The 18,564-nt window shown below is 31.9% G+C and overlaps 1 protein-coding gene across 3 annotated transcripts in view; it reads left to right on the top strand.

Annotated features, from left to right (window-relative positions):
* Positions 1–3,265: 3,265 nt before the first annotated feature.
* LOC148282628 (inositol polyphosphate-4-phosphatase type I A) overlaps positions 3,266–18,564 on the top strand; it is a 54,258-nt gene continuing 38,959 nt past the window's right edge. For 2 of the 3 annotated variants that reach the window (XR_015822052.1, XM_088224760.1), the window contains exons 1-2: positions 3,266–3,770; positions 12,968–13,054. Coding sequence is in view for 2 of the 3 variants with exons in the window: in XM_088224760.1 (XP_088080886.1) it covers positions 3,653–3,770; positions 12,968–13,054 (205 nt within the window). In the remaining variant the exon portion in view is untranslated. The remainder of the gene's footprint in view (positions 3,771–12,967; positions 13,055–18,564) is intronic. The other variant, XM_088224762.1, reaches the window with a different exon arrangement.

Here is an 18,564-nt window from a genome sequence, read left to right as displayed (position 1 = left end):
ACATGCACTCAATCAACAGAAGAAAAACAATACGTATCCATAACAAATCACAGAGGAACATCAAATTATCAAGACACTACCGGAAAAATCCTAACACAGATCCTAACATGATCCCTATCGAACTCAGGTGAAATTACTTTTCGTCATAGTACTGAATTCCTCGCAAAAACCATTTTCCTAATACCAACAGTAGAAACAATCCTATGCAAAGATCTTAATCGCCCTAATAATCTCTCAGACCTAAAAGCAGACGAAACGGGTCCTAGAATACGGTCGGCGCGTGGTTCTCTTGAGTTAGTCTACTATTTAGATTTGTAATTTACCATTTCCCTGCTATGGGACAAGAACAACACAGATGGACAAGAGTTTAGTTCAAACAATCAATTCTAGTACCCACTTATGTATCCTTTTATCTTAAACTGATTTAGTACTCATGGTAGGCCTTTACCCAGTTCCTCCCATTTTTCTACCCATTCGCTCACAAAATTAAAAAATCCTTTAACGTTAGTTGGATTAGCCAATAAGCTTGGATTCCACATCGGCCTTGTCACCTCTGTTGCTGCCGTTCAGCATGTTTTTCCTTTCAGTATCTAAAATCGGGCAATGCCATAGGATATGTTCAGCCGTCTGACGGGGCTTCCCGCAAGTACATTCTGGATCTCTTACTAGTGCGAGGTCATATAATTTTGACCTAAACTCACCATGTCCAGACACCATCTGGACAACACAGTGATCCAAGTTAATTTTCTTAAGGCTTAGTCTTTTTCGTATGTCCGGAAAAAAATGTATGCGTCCAGCGCCCCGGCAGAGATGCATCCCACCTAATTTGCCACTCGTCAATAGTTTTTTCTGTTATTATTTTTGTCAATGGTTTTAATCTACTACCCTCTCGGTGTTGAATACTGATGTCAAAATATGTAACCATCTCACTTTTTTTAGTAGTTTCACCGCAACAGATTCCATTACCTCTTAGTCTGCCGGAAGTTCTCCGGCCAGGACAGGTAAAGCGGCTGTGGACACAGTTCTATAAGCACCCGTGAATGCAATTAGAGGGGCTCTTTGGCCACTCAGGAGGGTCCTGTAGACGCCACCAGAGGATGCACGATGAGCCCAAACTTTAGCAGCATATGTTAATTGTGCGACATAAGTTCCTCGGTATATATATATATATATATATATATATTATAAAGGAGTTGCTTTATTATTTACCTTGCTTATAATATACAAGGTTTTTATTTCAAAAGTTGATTTTTCTGAAAATTAATTTCTTTAAATTTATCTAAACTGTTGGGATCAGGAGGGATATACTAATGTGGGCCAATCAGGAACTTCTCAGCATTTGCTTATGTGGAGAGGAAACCACTCAAAACTCTTCAGGAGAAGCCGGCCTGTTGGCAGTAGTCAACAGGCCTTCCGTTCCACTAGAGGAGTGTTCGGCATTTTCTTCCCTACTTTGGTTTATTTTACCAATAGCCTGCACTATATTGATCATGTATAATACTACCTCTCGTGTGAGTTCATTATTACCTATCACCGATGGGTAATAAAGAACTCACTCCTCGGTATATTAGTCAGACCCCATTACTTTTTATTCCCCACGTTGCTCGGCTCACCCTTCGTACTTTCATAAAAAGTGAAGACGCCTTTGAGGATATTATTTTGGCGTGAGCCAAAAACGATCCTTGGGTATCCAAAAGGACACCCAAGTACCTTACATCTTGGAAAAATCGTATTCCCCGCCCATCCATCTTGATTGTGGATTTTATTCCTCTGTCAGAGATACCCTTCACCATGAGTCCCATAGAAACGGACAAGCGTCCGTTTATAAAGACTTTATTTTGTTACCTTCGGGGGGTGGTTTTAGTTATACCGAGGCCTGTAGAATAATTTTTTTTTGTTAAATTTATAAATATATCGCCATGTCCTTATTTGATTAATAAAAATATTTTCCCTGTACATGTTTCTTACCGCGCGGTCTGCACCATAGTGTGGGTAGGTAGCCGGGGAAGGTAGTCTTTATACGTGGCGAGAGAGTGATAGATAGAGCGGGTGACAGCGCGCTATCTCTCTTGTGACTGGATTGGTTGGCTTACTCCCACCCGCCATTGACCGGCCAGTGTCAGCCGCGCAAATTTGTTTAGCACCGTCAAATAAATCAGTCTTAATCTTTCACTCGTGTTTGAATCATCTCCCGCTCTACTCTCCGCCGATACCGACTACGGTACAAGACCTTCGCCTGCCCCTTGGATTTGACTTACGGATCCCGATCGCGGCGATCTCTTGGAATTAAAAGTCCTTTTCAGGACTACTAGTCAAATCAGCTTTTTGTTGCAGTGAACCAGTGTTTGTGGTTCGCCTTTTGGTTCCCACCACCAGTGAAATTCAGTGTGTGCTTCGTTCTTCGGTTTCCGCTGCCTTATAAATAGTGGAAGAGACGACCTCGTGAAAAGTGGTAGACCCGCTAAATCATCAGTAGCGCGTCAGCTACAGATTGTTTAAGTCGAAATAATCAGCGCGCGTGCATGATAAGATGTATGAATGTAAAGGAAGCGAGATCTGTATGCAAAGACAGAGTAATGTGGCTTTCTATCCTCTCTGCCTACCCTTACGGGGAAACGGCGTGACGGTTTGTTTGTTTGTTCCCGAAAATAATTATTACTTACGAACCATGACTTGTAATGCTATTCGGTGATAAATATTGGCATCTAGGTTTCCAGAAGAGTGAATAATATGTACTCATGGCATATTTTATGTACTGGCCATTGATGTTAATTGGTACTGTGTCTGTTCTAGTCATCGCGTACCATTTATTTATTTTTGATATGCTCAATTTCAGTCCGCCATTGTCGAACTGGTCTGCAGCGCTACCTTTTACCGTGTCCAAGTGTCGGCGATTATTGCTACATCACCTGCATAAACAAACGTCCACTGTATTTCCTCTGTTAGTGCAGCCCTGATGGATTCTCTCCGTGATATAAATTTATTCAGTGGTACTCAATGTGGTTCTGATTTTGGATTAAGCACCTGTGTACGTGTATACTGTTTACCTGTATACATAATCATTACGTATTTAAAGAAATATAATATTTTGTTTCTTTAAATGAAAAAAAAATGGATGTAAGATAAGAAAAAAATACCAAAAGTGAATAAAATAAATATTTTATTTGAATTTTTAACATTACCTCTCTACAGATTTTAGCCCAGCCAATCCCGCTTTTGCAACCATCGATATCGGTAGTCTGTGGGGTTTGTGGTAACTTGCAACACTGACGTGGGGCGATGCAAAATTTAGTGGTTGTGCTTGTGTCAGTGCACGAGGCTATTTTTGACATTTCAATTTTCCGCCTGTTTTCGGTCGGCAATTCTAGTTTCAGTCCAGAATAACTTTGCAAATTATAATCTAAGTTTCGGTCCATTCTTACTTTTAGTTATCTAATTTTGGTTTTCCGTATATTTCGCATTATATTCCAATAGATACACCTGTATAATTGACTATCAAATGCAATGTTCCATCCAATGCGTACGGATAGTCTAGATTCTAGAACCATTTTTCTAGGATTTTAGATTCGGTTATCTCTTTTCTCTTACGCGATATTTTCTAAACTAAAGGTTTCTTTCAAATGGTGACCTTGTTAATAAAACATCGAACACAATGCGGTTCAATAAGCAAGAACTGATCACGTTAGCTTCTCAGCCATCGCACAAATTCGATCGTGAGGGGATCCTCATCTTACGAGAGAGACAGGATGGATTCTTCAGGAAAACTGAAAGTGAGTACTTATTCATTAATCTTTCATTTCCCCTTGCAAATTAAGTTATAGATTATTAATATACTATTTTCTGCTACCTAATTTTCTCTAGTATCTCTCCCTTTTCTCTTTTTGCGTAAAGTTGTTGTGTTAAATCGATGTTTGTGCAGGGTTTTGATACTTTTTTATAAATAAAAAATAAAACCAAACAAATGAAAGAATGATTGGTTGCTGACCTACTAATGATTACCTACATTTATTCTGAGTACATTCACATTTCTAACAGTTTAAATAATATTCATTATACACGCCTACTTATTGACCAATTTTCCTTCTGGATTTGCATCATAGTATTTTTAATTCTTCTTTAGATATTTTTATTTACATTGAATGATTGAACTCAATAGATTCAACATGTTTGAAAGAAAATTCTCAATGATTTGCTTAAAAAATTAGATGGCCACCGTTTGTTACTATTATTTTTGTTAGAATCTTGTGACCTAGCATAAGTAAATTGTTTTATGTTTAAAATCTGATAATGCAAAATAAAATATGGTAAAATAAACTAGTTCGGGTTTAAAGAAATCTATGAATTATTGGCTTTATGGGATGAAAGTGCAGGTATTATTACAATAATCTGCATCCTACTAAATAATATTTAGATTTTTTAAATTCAAACTGGGTTGTGGTCTCGTGGTAGTGTCGCAGACTTGATAAATAAGCTTGTATAGCTTTGAAACCGGTCAGTAGAAAGAAAAAAATAAATGGTTAAAAACTAAGTTGTTTTATTTATTTTACTACAATATCGTATTTTCAATTTTATTGTATTTTTTAAATTGGCGTGACACAATGTTTGTATATTATAATGGAATAAACATTAAAAGTATATCAGATTGAATCGATTGGGCCTAAAGTCTTTTGGTGTTCTTTACTTTCTGTGTACCTCGCTCCGACTAATGGTTTTTTTTTTAAATAGATACTTTTTACACGGGAATCGATTTAACTCTGAAGAAATTTTGAAAAATGCTTTCGCAGCATTAATTTGTCGAATCCTTCTCATAGGACTTTTACAGTAAAGGCATTAATCAACTACCATCATAATAGCAAAAGTGTATAGTAGTTATGAGACAATATTTCAATTAATTCGATATATCATTTTCATGCAAAACAGAAATTTCATTTGTAAGCTCCTTATACGTAATAAGTGTTTATGAATCAACAATTTGAAAAATTAAGTACATACTGCATTTGAAAGTTAGTCTTAGGAACAAATAATCATATACTTAACTCTCGCTTCGTCGTGTTTTGCAAATGGTTAACCACAATTGCCACATGTTTCTCCATCTTCTAATAAGTGATTGTAACATTTTTTTAAATTTTTTTTTATTTTCTTTTATTCAGGAAACATACAGTACAGTTACAAAGTTTAATATTTTACACAATTGGACTTAATTCTAATGGACCAGTGAAGTTTCCATATTAAAAAGCAATTAAATCTAATGTTAATTATGAAAGTATAAAAAAGAGAAGGAAAAAGAAAACATAAATGAAAGTTGTTTAAAAATTTGAATTTAAGTGAAAAAAAAAAATATTTTAAGGTTTGTAGTTTGTAGTGAGTATTTACAAATGGAAATAATATTAAAAATGAAGAAAACTTGTAAGAGTAATTAAGAATTAAGAATGGAAATAAATAATGAAAAACATACTCAGATGTAAAAATAAAATAAAATAGTAATAACATTTTTTTTTAAAAAAGGAAAAACATAAACACATATTTATTTTAAGGGATTCAAAGAAACGATGAGAAGAATCTTTAAGTGAAATATAAGACAGTAAATTTAAATTTAGGTCAATTTAAAAAACATCTTCAAAATTAATGACATATTATAGTAAGAGCAGCAATATATTGATTTTATTAACATATATAATATAAGTAATTAAAAGTTGTTTAAAAGTATAACAAGTATAAAAACATGCCAATGGCAGCAGAGAAAAAAGAAAAAATAAAGAAGGAATAACAAGTATGGCAAGTAATCATTTAAAATTTGAAAAAGCAATATAAGGAGAAGATTTTAAACCAAGAGAAGTCGATAAAATTTCATTAAAGCGATTTTAGAAGTAATACAAAATTTCAAAAGAGAAATTTAATTTATAATAATAATATGAATGTATGTAATTTGAGTGATATAAGAGAAAAAGGGACCAACCGGAGTTTTATTCAAAAGTTTTCAATACACTATTTTTAAATAATTGTAATCCTGTATGATATATATCTATATGGTTAAAAAGCTGTTAAAAGTGGAACACGATCTGTGTAAAAACGAATTCTGGCAATAGTTCGTATTGACACTAGGTATTCTAAAGGTTGGGTGATTTCGTAGGGCACGTGATGGACAGTTAATTTGAATTTTATTTAGGAGCTGGGACGAATCAGCTAGACTGTTAATAATTTTATAGAGGAATGTGAGGTCCATTAATGTTCTCCTTTTTTCGAGGTTAATCAGTTTATGAAAACGTCCAGATAAGTCATGATTTGGAAATATAAGAGAGCATCGGAAATTCAAATGTTTTAAAAATTTGTTTTGTACTTTCTCCAGCCTGTCAATATAAGTAATGTATTGTGGATTCCAAACGATAGACGCAAATTCAAGATGGGTTCTTACATAACTATAATAAAGATTTTTTATTGTTAGATCATTTTTAAAAGGCTTAGATACTCGTATAATAAAACCTAACATTTTATATGCTTTTTCAATAATTTTATCAATATGTGATTGAAATGTCATTTTTGAGTCCAGAACTACACCTAGATCTCGTATTTCTTGGACACGGTGCAAGACTGTACACGATAGAGAATACGAATAATCTATCGGATTTTTTATTCTCGTAAAGGTAATTGTTTTGCATTTAAGCGGATTTAATATGAGCTGATTATTTACACAGTAAGTAGAGAAGTTTTCAAGATCTTCTTGCATATCAAGACAATCTTGTAGGGAAGTAACTTTCTTGTATATTTTTGTGTCATCGGCAAATATTTTGTATTCGGAAAATTTAAAGACGTTACCCATATCATTAATATAAAGAATAAACAATAATGGACCCAAGTGGGATCCCTGGGGTACACCGGAATAGCATTGTTTAAATGAAGACTGATAGTTTAATAGTGCAACTGATTGGAGGCGATACTTTAAATAAGATTCAATCCAACGTAGTAGATTACCGTGAAAGCCATAACATTTTAATTTGTGAAGAAGGATTTTGTGACTGATTTTATCAAAAGCCTTGCTAAAATCTGTATACTGAGCGTCGACCTGATGTCGGCTGCCCATTACGTTTAGAACCCTATCTGTAAATTCAGCAAGATTAGTAGAAACATTTCGCATTTTAAAGAAACCGTGTTGGTTTGGATCAATGAAGTGCTTCACCGCTGGAGAAATTTGTTCAGTGATGATTTTTTCCATTAATTTGCTAAAAATTGAAATTTTAGATATGGGTCTATAATTTTCAATATTGTGTAGATCACCAGTTTTATGGACAGGAGTAACGTGAGATTTCTTCCAGCACATTGGAAATTTACCTTCTTTTAATGATAGGTTATAAAGATATGATAACGGACATGCCAATTGCGTTGCACATCTTTTTATGAAAAACGTAGGAAATCCGTCAGGTCCTGCTCCTTTTGAAGGATCTAGATCATTTAAATATTTAAGAACTAATTTAGAATTAAATGTTACAGTTTGAATGTCAATGACATTTCTAGAGTCCACAATAGGTAAATCAATGTCGTTATTAATAAAAACAGACTGAAAGAAGGTAGAAAATAACTCGCAACTGCTTTGCACGTTATCACTCTTTGTATCATGAAGAAACATTTCAGTTGGATAATAACTTAGAGATTTTTTCGATTTAACGAATGACCAAAATTGTTTAGGATTTTTCTGAATAGCTAATTCAGTTTGATCAATGTATTGGTCATAACAATTTTTGGCTTCTTGTTTCTGGCGTGAACGGAGAAGAGAAAATGTTTTATAGTCTGCAAGGTTTTTATAAGTTTTCCATTTTTTATGGTATTTAAGTTTTTCATTTATTATTTTTATTAGTGGTGCGGAATACCAATTTGGAAATTTTTCACAAGATTTCACCGTCTTAGTTGGTACAAATAAAGTCACTGCATCATTAAGTATGGAGTAAAATACTGATGTCGCTTTTTCTATATCTAGTCCCTCAAATTTGTCGTTCCAATTTACTTCCGAGAGTAGTTCATTTATTGCTATATAATTTGCCGAATGATATGAAAATTTAAGTCTAGAACCACTTTTTGCATCATTTGATTCTATTCTTGCAGTGATATCAATACAAAGTGATTTGTGATGAACATCTTCTGTAACGAGAGGATCGTCGCAGGTTATTACATTGCACAGGTCACTGTTACTTAAAATGAGATCAAGTATGCGATTATTACTATTATTTTGGGAATTAAATTGCTTGAGATTCAAAAAGTTTATTTTATCAATTAAATTAGTGCTAAGTGAATCGTTAAATTCACACGGAGAAAGGTAATTAACCTCAGAATTAGATTTCCAATTTATATTAGGTACATTATAGTCTCCTAGTAGAATGAATAAATCATCAGGATATTTGTACATAATACTAGAAACATTCTCAAAGTGGCGTTTTATGTCTTCAAGATGATAACGACAGTGGGGTAAGTATGTAGAACATATGAATATATTATGTTTGGAATAAGTTGGAATTGAAACCCATAAATCTTCATTTATAGTTGACCAATTTAAATGACTGTCTGGAAAAAGAATCTTTCGGACAGCTATAATCACGCCGCCACCAAATTTTTGACCTGTTTCTGCATAATTTCTATCTCTCCTAAAAACGGTATACCTATCATCAAATATTTCTCGGTTGCTGATGCTACTGCATAGCCATGTTTCTGTCAGTACTATCACATCATATTCATTATTTAAAATTGAGTTGAAAAGAAGATTAGTTTTAGTTCGTAGTCCACGAACATTTTGGTAATATAATTTTAGAGTCGTGCCCTTTGAGATACAAAATAATAGTGTAGAACAAAAAATTGAAAAGAAATCAAGATGACCTTTTCAGTTAGGAATAGTAATATTATACAAAATATGAGAATCAATAAAAATAATAAGGTTGTAATCACTTCGTTATGAGGAATAATTCGAAATGTTCCACATAGGTAACATGCAAGTTTTATTGTAAATTACATGATTCACATTGTTTTAATGTTCGGTAACTATTAGCTGATAAGCTTATAGCGCCGTGTTCCAATATTAGTTCAGTAGCTCCAGTGTTCATTATGAATTCCTTTATTGCAAAACCGAAATGTGTCGGTTTTCTTATTACGACTGAAGAGGTTCTTAGTGTTTCTTTAATGTGAAAAAATAATCTGTCGTCAACTAGTTAACCATTTTGCCAACCCAGATAAGCGTACTGAGTATATGTACTTGATTGAATATTAATATTCCATAATTTTATTAAGGTTTTAAAGAATAGGGAAAATTCTCTTTCTTCCTTTATTATCCGGAAGCAATATTTAGATTCTAAATTGAGTAACGGATCGTACTGTAATGGCAGTGCGTATTGTACTAAAAATAAGATATGCAATATACAAGTAGACAGTAATGTCGCTTAACCTCGCACAGTTGACTTTATTTATTAGATTCTGCATGTAGTCAACTTTAATGCTGCACATTATCCGTTTGATTCTTTGAACTTAAGTTTTCTATTTTTTGAAACCTATGTTTTGAATTTCACATACAATTATTTAATTATGACAAAATTGTATTCCATTAACTATTCATAATGAAATATGAAAATGATATTAAAAATTTATTTCATTCTTTATAGGCAGTCGACGCTTTTTTTAATCATTCCTCCGATCAGTAGCGAAAAATAAATATCATGTTTTTTTGACAATATTTTCAATTTGTCCTAATATTTGTAGGCTAATACTGGAATTTAACCCTCTTAGAGTTTCATCTAAAGAGACCGATATCTCAACCGAGACAAATTTATTATTGGGAATGTGGAAAAACCCTTCCCGGAAATTTGTTAGCAGACAGTTGTCCGCGAGACATTCGTTCCCGGGCTTTTCTTCACAGAGATAATTCACCGCCAGCAACTTGTTCGCCACGGTACTTCTTCGCCGAACATTTATTCGCAATGACATTTGTATGTTAAACATTTAATTGCGAATGCACTTGTTCGTGAAATATTTAATCAACAGATTATTTTTTAACCAAAAACGGAGGATTTAAGTTTCGCTCAGATATTTAGTTCAAAACACATTTAAGTAAAAAGGTACAATTTATGAATGAGTAAGGATAAGTTAAAAACTTTGACTGAGAAGATAAGATGACTCATCTGTATAAAGGGGTTGGCAGGGAGGATAGAACGCCATACTTCAATATTTTACAAACATAGTTTAATAGTTAAAATGACATATGTATTTATTTAGGACGGGTAGGAATTACTGAATTTAAAAAAATATATACTGTAGCAAATTTTTTCAATCGATGATATTAAACGCTGGTTTCCTGGAGAAGTAAATATCTAAAATGCCATACTTAGATGTATAAGAATAACATTTTTTTATTAAAAAAATGTATTGTGTAACTAGTTTCTTAAAAAGGCAGACATATTGTATAGAACGCCATACTTATAATTTTTTTAGGAAAATATGTTTTTTGTAGACGTTTTACATATGATAGAATGCCGAACTTTTATTAGTTTTGATACCTAAATTATAATTTTTTATATGTTTCTAAAATTTCACGGCTTTACCTGAATGGTAGGGAGAGTAGATAGAACGCCATATTTTTACAGTTTCATATACACAAGCTATATTTTTTTAACGTATTTTTTAAATGTCTTTCCAATACGGTGACTTCCATATCCCCTTCTCAAAAATTTTCCATCTCTGTTGAAATAAATTTAAACATTTGTAATCATTCACGTTTTACTCGTCGAGGACGGTGGACATCTCTAGCACTGAGTCCACGAAACTTTTTTCAAACAAAAAAATACGGTATTTTTATGTACAAATACAAATAATCGCACAATGGGGGAATCGTAAAACATAATTAAGAAAAGTAGAAGCAAGCGGCATTTGAGACTTCAGATCTCTAGTAGAAACAGGAATGTAATTTAATAATATAGAATATCAAATATTGCAATTCCTGGGTTTACAGACCTTCTTTTTCTAATGGCCTTTCATCATATTAAGATGTGATACTGTGCAGAAATATACCCATCGGGTGTAATACAAATAATATTTCATTGCACTGCAATTATTGTGAAAAAAAGTACAGATATTTTTTTTAATGTAAATATAATTATTTATCTGTAAGTGCAATAATGAGATATATTGTACCAATTTTGACAAACATCAGCTAGTGTTGTATTTCTATCAAACCAAATCATCGAAAGAGTTGAAAGTTTCAATACATACATTTCTCTTTACTATTATATCTTTTACTAAGTGTTTTTGTTTTTACTATGTATTTTAATGGGTTTCTAAATATTTTTCTTACTAATAAAATAAAATAAATAAAACAACTTTGTTTTTAACCACTAATTGTTTTACTGTTTCTTTTACTACATTTTTTTACTATATTTTTTTACTACGTATTCTACTATGTTCTTGACTATATTGTTACTATGTCTACAACCCTTTTTAAAAAAAATATCTGTTGATTACTGTTATTTCTTTAAACTTATTTTTCTGACAGTCTTAGAACGAGGCAAATAACCCTAGTTAGATGGTCAAGTATAAATGTGTATTTTTTTATTGCGTTAGAGTGAGATGGATGTATAACGAACGAACGAACTTATGAAATGAAATTGTGACAGAATAAGCATACTGTTTTTTTTTGCATGAATGGTTGTTATACAGGTTTATCAAATATGAGTTTTTTTTTTATTATTTCATTGTATTGAAAAAAATTCCCCTGTAAATGATAATATTTTTTTAAACATTATTAATTTAATTTTAAATAAAGCGATGTTTTCTTATTTTTGTTTCGTTCCCGCAAAAGTGTCCATTAAATACCAAAATACATTTATCTCTACTGTTGTGTATTTTCTTGGAATTGGCGACCGTAATTCTCTATATACCTGTGCACGTATATCGTAAAGTAAATACGAAAACCAAAATCCATTTTAATTATGCATTAAAATTGCATTGTTACTTAAAAATCTCCATGTGCTTAAATAGAAATAGGATTTTATTTTGAAAAAAACTTTTATTTAAAAAAAATTAAATGTGAAAACTCGACAAAGAACGAGCATGGAATTTTAATTTTGAATGTATAAGTATTTAAATGATTAGGGTAATTTTTCACTCTTAGTTAGAAATGATTCATTTGCCAGGTAAATATCGAAACGACCCTCGGTGCAATGTGAAACAGTGTGTGTTCAAAAATTTCAGTTGTATGTGTTAGTAGTCTGGAACCATTTTGATGAAATTTATTCTCCCACGCCCGGGCGATGTGCCCTTAAATATTGTCAACTAGTATATAAAACAAGAGAATGGGGTATGAGATATTTTATAATAAACTGTGAATTGTAATAATTGTATATATTTGACTATTGGACTCTTAAAATATGTTATTTTTTAATAAAATCTATATTTGATTCACTAACTTTGTGGTTATTCATTATGATTATGATAAAACAACTATGTTTTTAACCATTTATTTTCAAACTAATGGTAAAAAACAGAGTTGTTTTATTTTTTACCACTAATTTAAAGTTTAAATATCGTTAGTTCGATTTCAGTTCCTTATTTCCTCTTTTGTAAATATATTGTAGTTTTAAACATTTGTCTTATGTTCATATAACTCTCATATTTTTAATAATACTGCTATTATGTGATGTGTATCAATCGGAGAAGAAAGAAAAAAATAAAAGTAGGTAACATCAATAGCAAGCATTGAAACAATGATAAATCTTTTTTTGGTATATTTAAGATTTGACATTTGAAGTTTTATATGAAACTAAAATTGATTTGCTCTGAGGATTCTCAAGAGTGTTGTTTGTTTGACCCTGTTGATTTTCGCGAATTGATTTATTCCCTCCTAAATACAATATACAGCATTGAGCCTCCAGTGGAGCTCGCCTGCCCCAATGGTGTGCCCTTCTTGCCGTAATAAGGAGTATTTTGTATTTACATTGTGCAGGCACTAAATCTGAGCATGCCAAATCGCAGAAGGATGGAAAACGCGAGAAATTGAAGAGTTTCAGCTGTGTAGGTGTTTCAGATAAAGGTACCTTAATACAGGAACCGCCTTGGGTTCGATCTACTGCTACTAACATGTATTTTGCCTTTGCTAAAACACAACAAACAATGCTACGCACTTATGTAATGATCACTGGACTAACACTTCACTAACACTAATCCCGGTCCATTTCTCTAGGGTCAGTTTGTTTTTATTTGGTAATGTACAAACTACTTATTATCTTTGCTTTGAATCTCTCTTACGCCTGAAATCAAAAAACTGAAATGCAGTATCAGACAAATGACAAATTATGATTGACTAAAATAATTTTACTGTCGAATGTTATTAATTGCTTCAAAAAATAAAATGCCTCTGAAAGTTTTTCTCACATCAGCAAAGGATAAGAAAAACATGGGTTTATAATTCTTGTCATTTTAATTTCATATTTAAATACCTTGTCCTTAATGAAATTTAAAATGTAGCAGACTAATATTATGTTTCTTTTATCACAAATTATATTCAGTAGTAAATTAGTCTCGCAATCAGATTTTTATAATTATGCAAAAAGAAAAAAAATCTTAATTGGAAAATGGACGAAACTATTAGTTGTTCAATTTTAATGTTGATGCGTTGTTTAAACTTTTGCTAGTTACGTATTACATAATTTGTAAATTTTAGAATAGATAATAAAAAAACTAGCATGTTTCTTTACTGGTCACTTTTGAAAGCAAGCTTTCCCTGGCGTTTTATTTTATTTTTGTTTTACACATTAGATTGTGCTTAGATACTTTATATGGCATTTGGTGTTCAGATTAGTTTTCACCTAACATACATAATTAACAAGAATATCTATTTCTGATAACAGAACATGGCAAACTATAGTTCGATCAATACGATACACGTCATTTGAGTTCTTTTATTTGGTAAAATAATTCACTGTTCGAGCCACTGATTTATTAGCACACAAGTCCCAATTGGAATGTCGACTGATCCATGCGGAAGGTGACAGCCGGCTGATGGCATAGTTTTCCTGAAAGTTTTGGTAAATCTTTAAACTTCTCGGGCCGAATCGAGGCTAAGGGATTCCAAATTATTAATACTCGCCCAACTAACAAGTACCAGGTAACATGAAACACAAATATAATTAATATGATAGCATTTATTAACAATGTAGCGACTTTACTTAGTATTATGTATTAACAAAAGAGTATTCTAATAAAATTACTTTTAAAACTACTACACATAGATTATTTTCATTAGTGTTATAAATTTTTTAAAAACACATTTTTTTCTGCTTTATATCTTTTCGTGACAACTGTTTTGCTTTACAAGGGTTTGTTTGTGTTTTTGTTTAATAATTCATGTGGAGCTCTATAATTACCGCAAATTCAAGAAATATATCTATTTAAGGATGTATTTTTGTTTTTATTTGTGTAATACATATTCTAATACTCTATGCCAGTGAGAAGATTTATGTTCACACAATTTCGTTTAGATATTGGACATTATGATATGTTTTATTCGTAAATTTAAAAATTACATATTAGTTGTGTTAGTTTCATAAGCGGTAAAAAGTACAAGTGATTTTAGTTTAAAATACTCTGATTTGTCTCCTCAAAGTCTTTCATTTGGTGCAGGTTCGTTACTGCTTCTATAGTATACAATCCTCACTAGTATATGTATTGATGCTTTGTGGATTGAAGGATTTCAGAGCTTTCTTGAGTTTTGAATTATCTTATAATTGATTTAGTTCTATAGTTAGGGCCTTATTTTGTGAATGATCATTAGAATGAAATGTCCAAATGAATCACGTTAGTTACACTAAAAGAATATCTGGCACAGTAAGTTTGTCTAAAAGAGACAGGCTAATAGGAAAATATCACATACTTCAAATACCGATAAAAACATCTGAAATGGATTTTTAAAAATTAATTGTATTTTCAAAATCAATATGGATGTTTTGTAGAAATGTTTTCATGCGTGATTTTTAAAATAAAAATGTTAGTAAATATGTCTACAAAAATACGACATGTTTGATCTTGACAATTGACATGGCGTGGCCAATGCAATCAACGGTTTTTGCAGGAATTAATAAATATTTTTAAAGGAAAAATTTATTTTTTTTACTTGACAGTATTTCATAGACCCCTATTAATTTTAAATTGTAAAAAATGTGATATTTCCCATTGTGCTTATAGCCAAGTATTTTTTATTTTTTAAATGTTCTTTTAGGCTCCTTACTTTTGACCAATAGAAACATTTAGCATAATATATGCAAAAAGTGTTTTTTTTGTAAGGAGGTAGCTAGGTATTATCTGCAAATCTATTACATATTTTTATAGGAGAGAGCTTATAGGGTTTTTTCATCATGTTTTATGTAGGTATATAAATAATTGTGTTTTTATGTATTTTTTTAATGATAACATAGACGAAATATCTCAAAATCGTCAAAAATGCAGATATTAGTGCTTTACGTAGGGCACTTCGATAGAGTTGTAAACATGGAATGTTCTTAGGAAAACAATCATTGTATTTATTTGGCCATTATCTAATGATTAAATGATCTAACATTTCGACTAATACAGAATCTCATGGGTCATGTCGTCGAAAACGTGCTCAACTTCGTCGTGTAGGGTTGTAGTCCCATGACTGTGTCGTAGACTCGTGGAGCAAAGGTTCGCATCCGCTCTAATACGACTTGATTCCCGTTTTATAATAGGGACTTATTTACAACGCGTTGAAAATGGACCCCAAAATTTTAACGCATGGTAAATCATAAGAATGCAAATATTTATCTTACAAAAAAATCTTCAATTAATGGCTTCGCAGATGTCATCGACCATAACTGCTTTATACTTGGTCTCTCTCACATTTTTAATTATAAATTTTGTTTGAACTACGGTATTGTTGTATGACAATAGTGCTATAGATCTACTATTGTAAGAAGATGGGTAAAAGTAAAAGTGGAGATTGTTAACAGACAAAATTTTTCACTACGAATCGAGTAATGAAGTTATGGAGGGTATAATTTGAACCGGGTTGTGGTCCCATGGCTAGTGTCGTGGACTGAAGGATCAAAGGTCCGAGGTTCGCACCTCACTCTACCACAACTTAATTTTTATTTTCTAATAGTGAGTTATTTACAACTCGTTGAAAATAGCCAACAAAGATTTTTTTTTCTACCTAAATCTCTAAAAATAACTACCTCTAAATATTGTTAATAACTCTAATTATTATTAAACATTAATTTAGCAGCTGGAAGTTGATGCATGTACATTAGGTACGTAATTTTTTTCAACTTTCGAATATTTAGAAAAAAAATGAGAACACCATTTAACATTTTTAAAAAAATAAATTCTTTGGCTCACTAAAATGCTTATAAGTTTTGAAAAAAAGACATCAATATACAATTTAAAGGTCGGCATCCCTTTATACTAAAAAGGGATGCCGACGTTTGATTCTAAGATTTGAAATTGAACAACGTTTTGAGTATGTCCAAATACTTGCAGACTGGCTGGATCATGAATGCAGAATTGTGAATGTTACACAGTGTGTAAAGTGGCCACTTAAACCAGCCAATTACAGGTCATAAGCCCTGTAAATGCCTAGACTTCCATATTCCCCTCTCAAAAATGTTTTCTCTCTGTTGCAACAAATTAAAATTTTTAATTAAGTTTGTTTGCTTATTTTTTTGCATGTACCTTTTTATGCATATAAAATCTTAAAGTTTTATTTTATTATCTATTAATAAGCTTTAAAAAGTCTAATAACTGCCTTAATTAATTTAATAGTAAAATTTTGCATTTTTGTGTCCAATATGCTATTTTTTTTTCTTAATATAATAAATTAATACATTTTCATTGTGTGTTTTCATTTTTTAATGATTCAATCAAACAATAATGTTTTATGTTTTGAAAAAACTTCAAAACTTTTTTTTTATGTATTTTTTTCTTTCAGAGCAATAATTTTCTTATTTTTCGAATTTTCAATCCATTTTAGTGAGCCAAAGATAATTTTGATTTAGGAGTTTTTTTTGCATTTCTTATTGCCATAAGCCTAATACAACTTTTGAGACGTATTACACTAATAACAAAAATAGTCTATTTTTTTTGTATGGAGCGTGACACTTTTTTCCCTTTTTTCAAAATGCACTAATTTTTTTAATAAGAAAAAAAAAACTTTTAATATCGGGGTATCTAGTTGATTTTAAATCACACTAACCAAAATTGCACTAATCATGGAAGACATTATGAATAGTTAAATGTATGAATAGTTAAATGTAGATATTATTGATTTAGAAGAGATGTCATCAAGATAGAATAATAAGAAAATATCAAGAAAATCATCAATATAGTTATGAATGATCGCCGATTGGAGTCGCGTGAGATTGTTGAAATGGTAAACATCTCATATGAACGTGTGTTGTAATATTTTGCATGAACATTTGCATATGAAAAAGCTATCGGCAAGATGGGTGCCGCGTTTGCTCAGTGTCGAACAAAAACGAGTTCGAGAGACCACTTCACAGCAGTGTTTGGACATGATAAAGCGTAATCCTGTTGATTTTTGGCGTCGATTAATGACTGTTGATGAAACGTGGGTGCACCACTATACACCTGAAACCGAAAATCAATCGAAACTGGTGGAAGCTGGTGAAAGCTGGTGAAAGTGCTCCGAAGAAGGCAAAGGCAGTGAAATTGGCTGGAAAGGTTATGGCCACTGTATTTTGGGATGCGCTCGGAATATTGCTCATCGATTATCTTGAAAAAGGATCCACAATTACAGGAAAGTATTATCGTGCATTATTGGATCAATTGAATGATGCAATCAAGGAAAAACGACCACATTTAAAGAAGAAAAAAGTTCTCTTTTTTCAAGACAACGCACCGGTTCACACAGCATTAGATACGATGCTTACGTGAAATACACTTCAAATTGGTTGATCATCCACTTTATAGTCCAGATTTAGCTTCTAGTGACTTTTTCCTGTTTCTAACCTTGAAAAAATGGCTCGCAGGGAAAAGATTCAGCTCAAACGAAGAAGTGAATACCGAAACTAACGCGTATTTTAAGAGGTTCCCGAAATCATATTATTCAGATGGTATAAAAAAGTTGGAATATCGTCTTACTAAGTGTGTCGAAGTAAAAGGAGACTATGTTGAGAAATAAAGGGTTTTTCCTACTTAAGTAGCTTCATTTTCAATGCGCCCTCGTAAGTACATCTATCAAGACAACAATAGCGAAGTTCTCACACAGATCCTAACATGACCCTATCAAACTCACAAGAAATTTCCCTTTGTCATAACACTGATCCCTGACAAAACCCCAATTGTCTTAACAACCTCTCGTATTCCTTCACTGTCACGCAGGGAAACTAGAATAAGGTGATTGTACTGGTCGTGTATTTGATTGATCACAAGTTGACAATACTGCAGTGAGGGGTGCTATTTTTTGTTTTTTTTCGCATTTGATTGTAAAGAAATATTAAATTGTCACTAAATTAGATTAAAAAAATTGGTAGTGAATATCGTCCTTTAGCTAACACTGCACAAGTCATT

The sequence above is a fragment of the Micrasema longulum genome, unplaced genomic scaffold, assembly GCF_059751315.1.
Source record: "Micrasema longulum isolate JH-2025_06_02 unplaced genomic scaffold, ASM5975131v1 h1tg000308l, whole genome shotgun sequence".
NCBI lineage: Eukaryota > Metazoa > Arthropoda > Insecta > Trichoptera > Brachycentridae > Micrasema > Micrasema longulum.
This window is presented reverse-complemented; position numbering and strand designations above follow the sequence as displayed.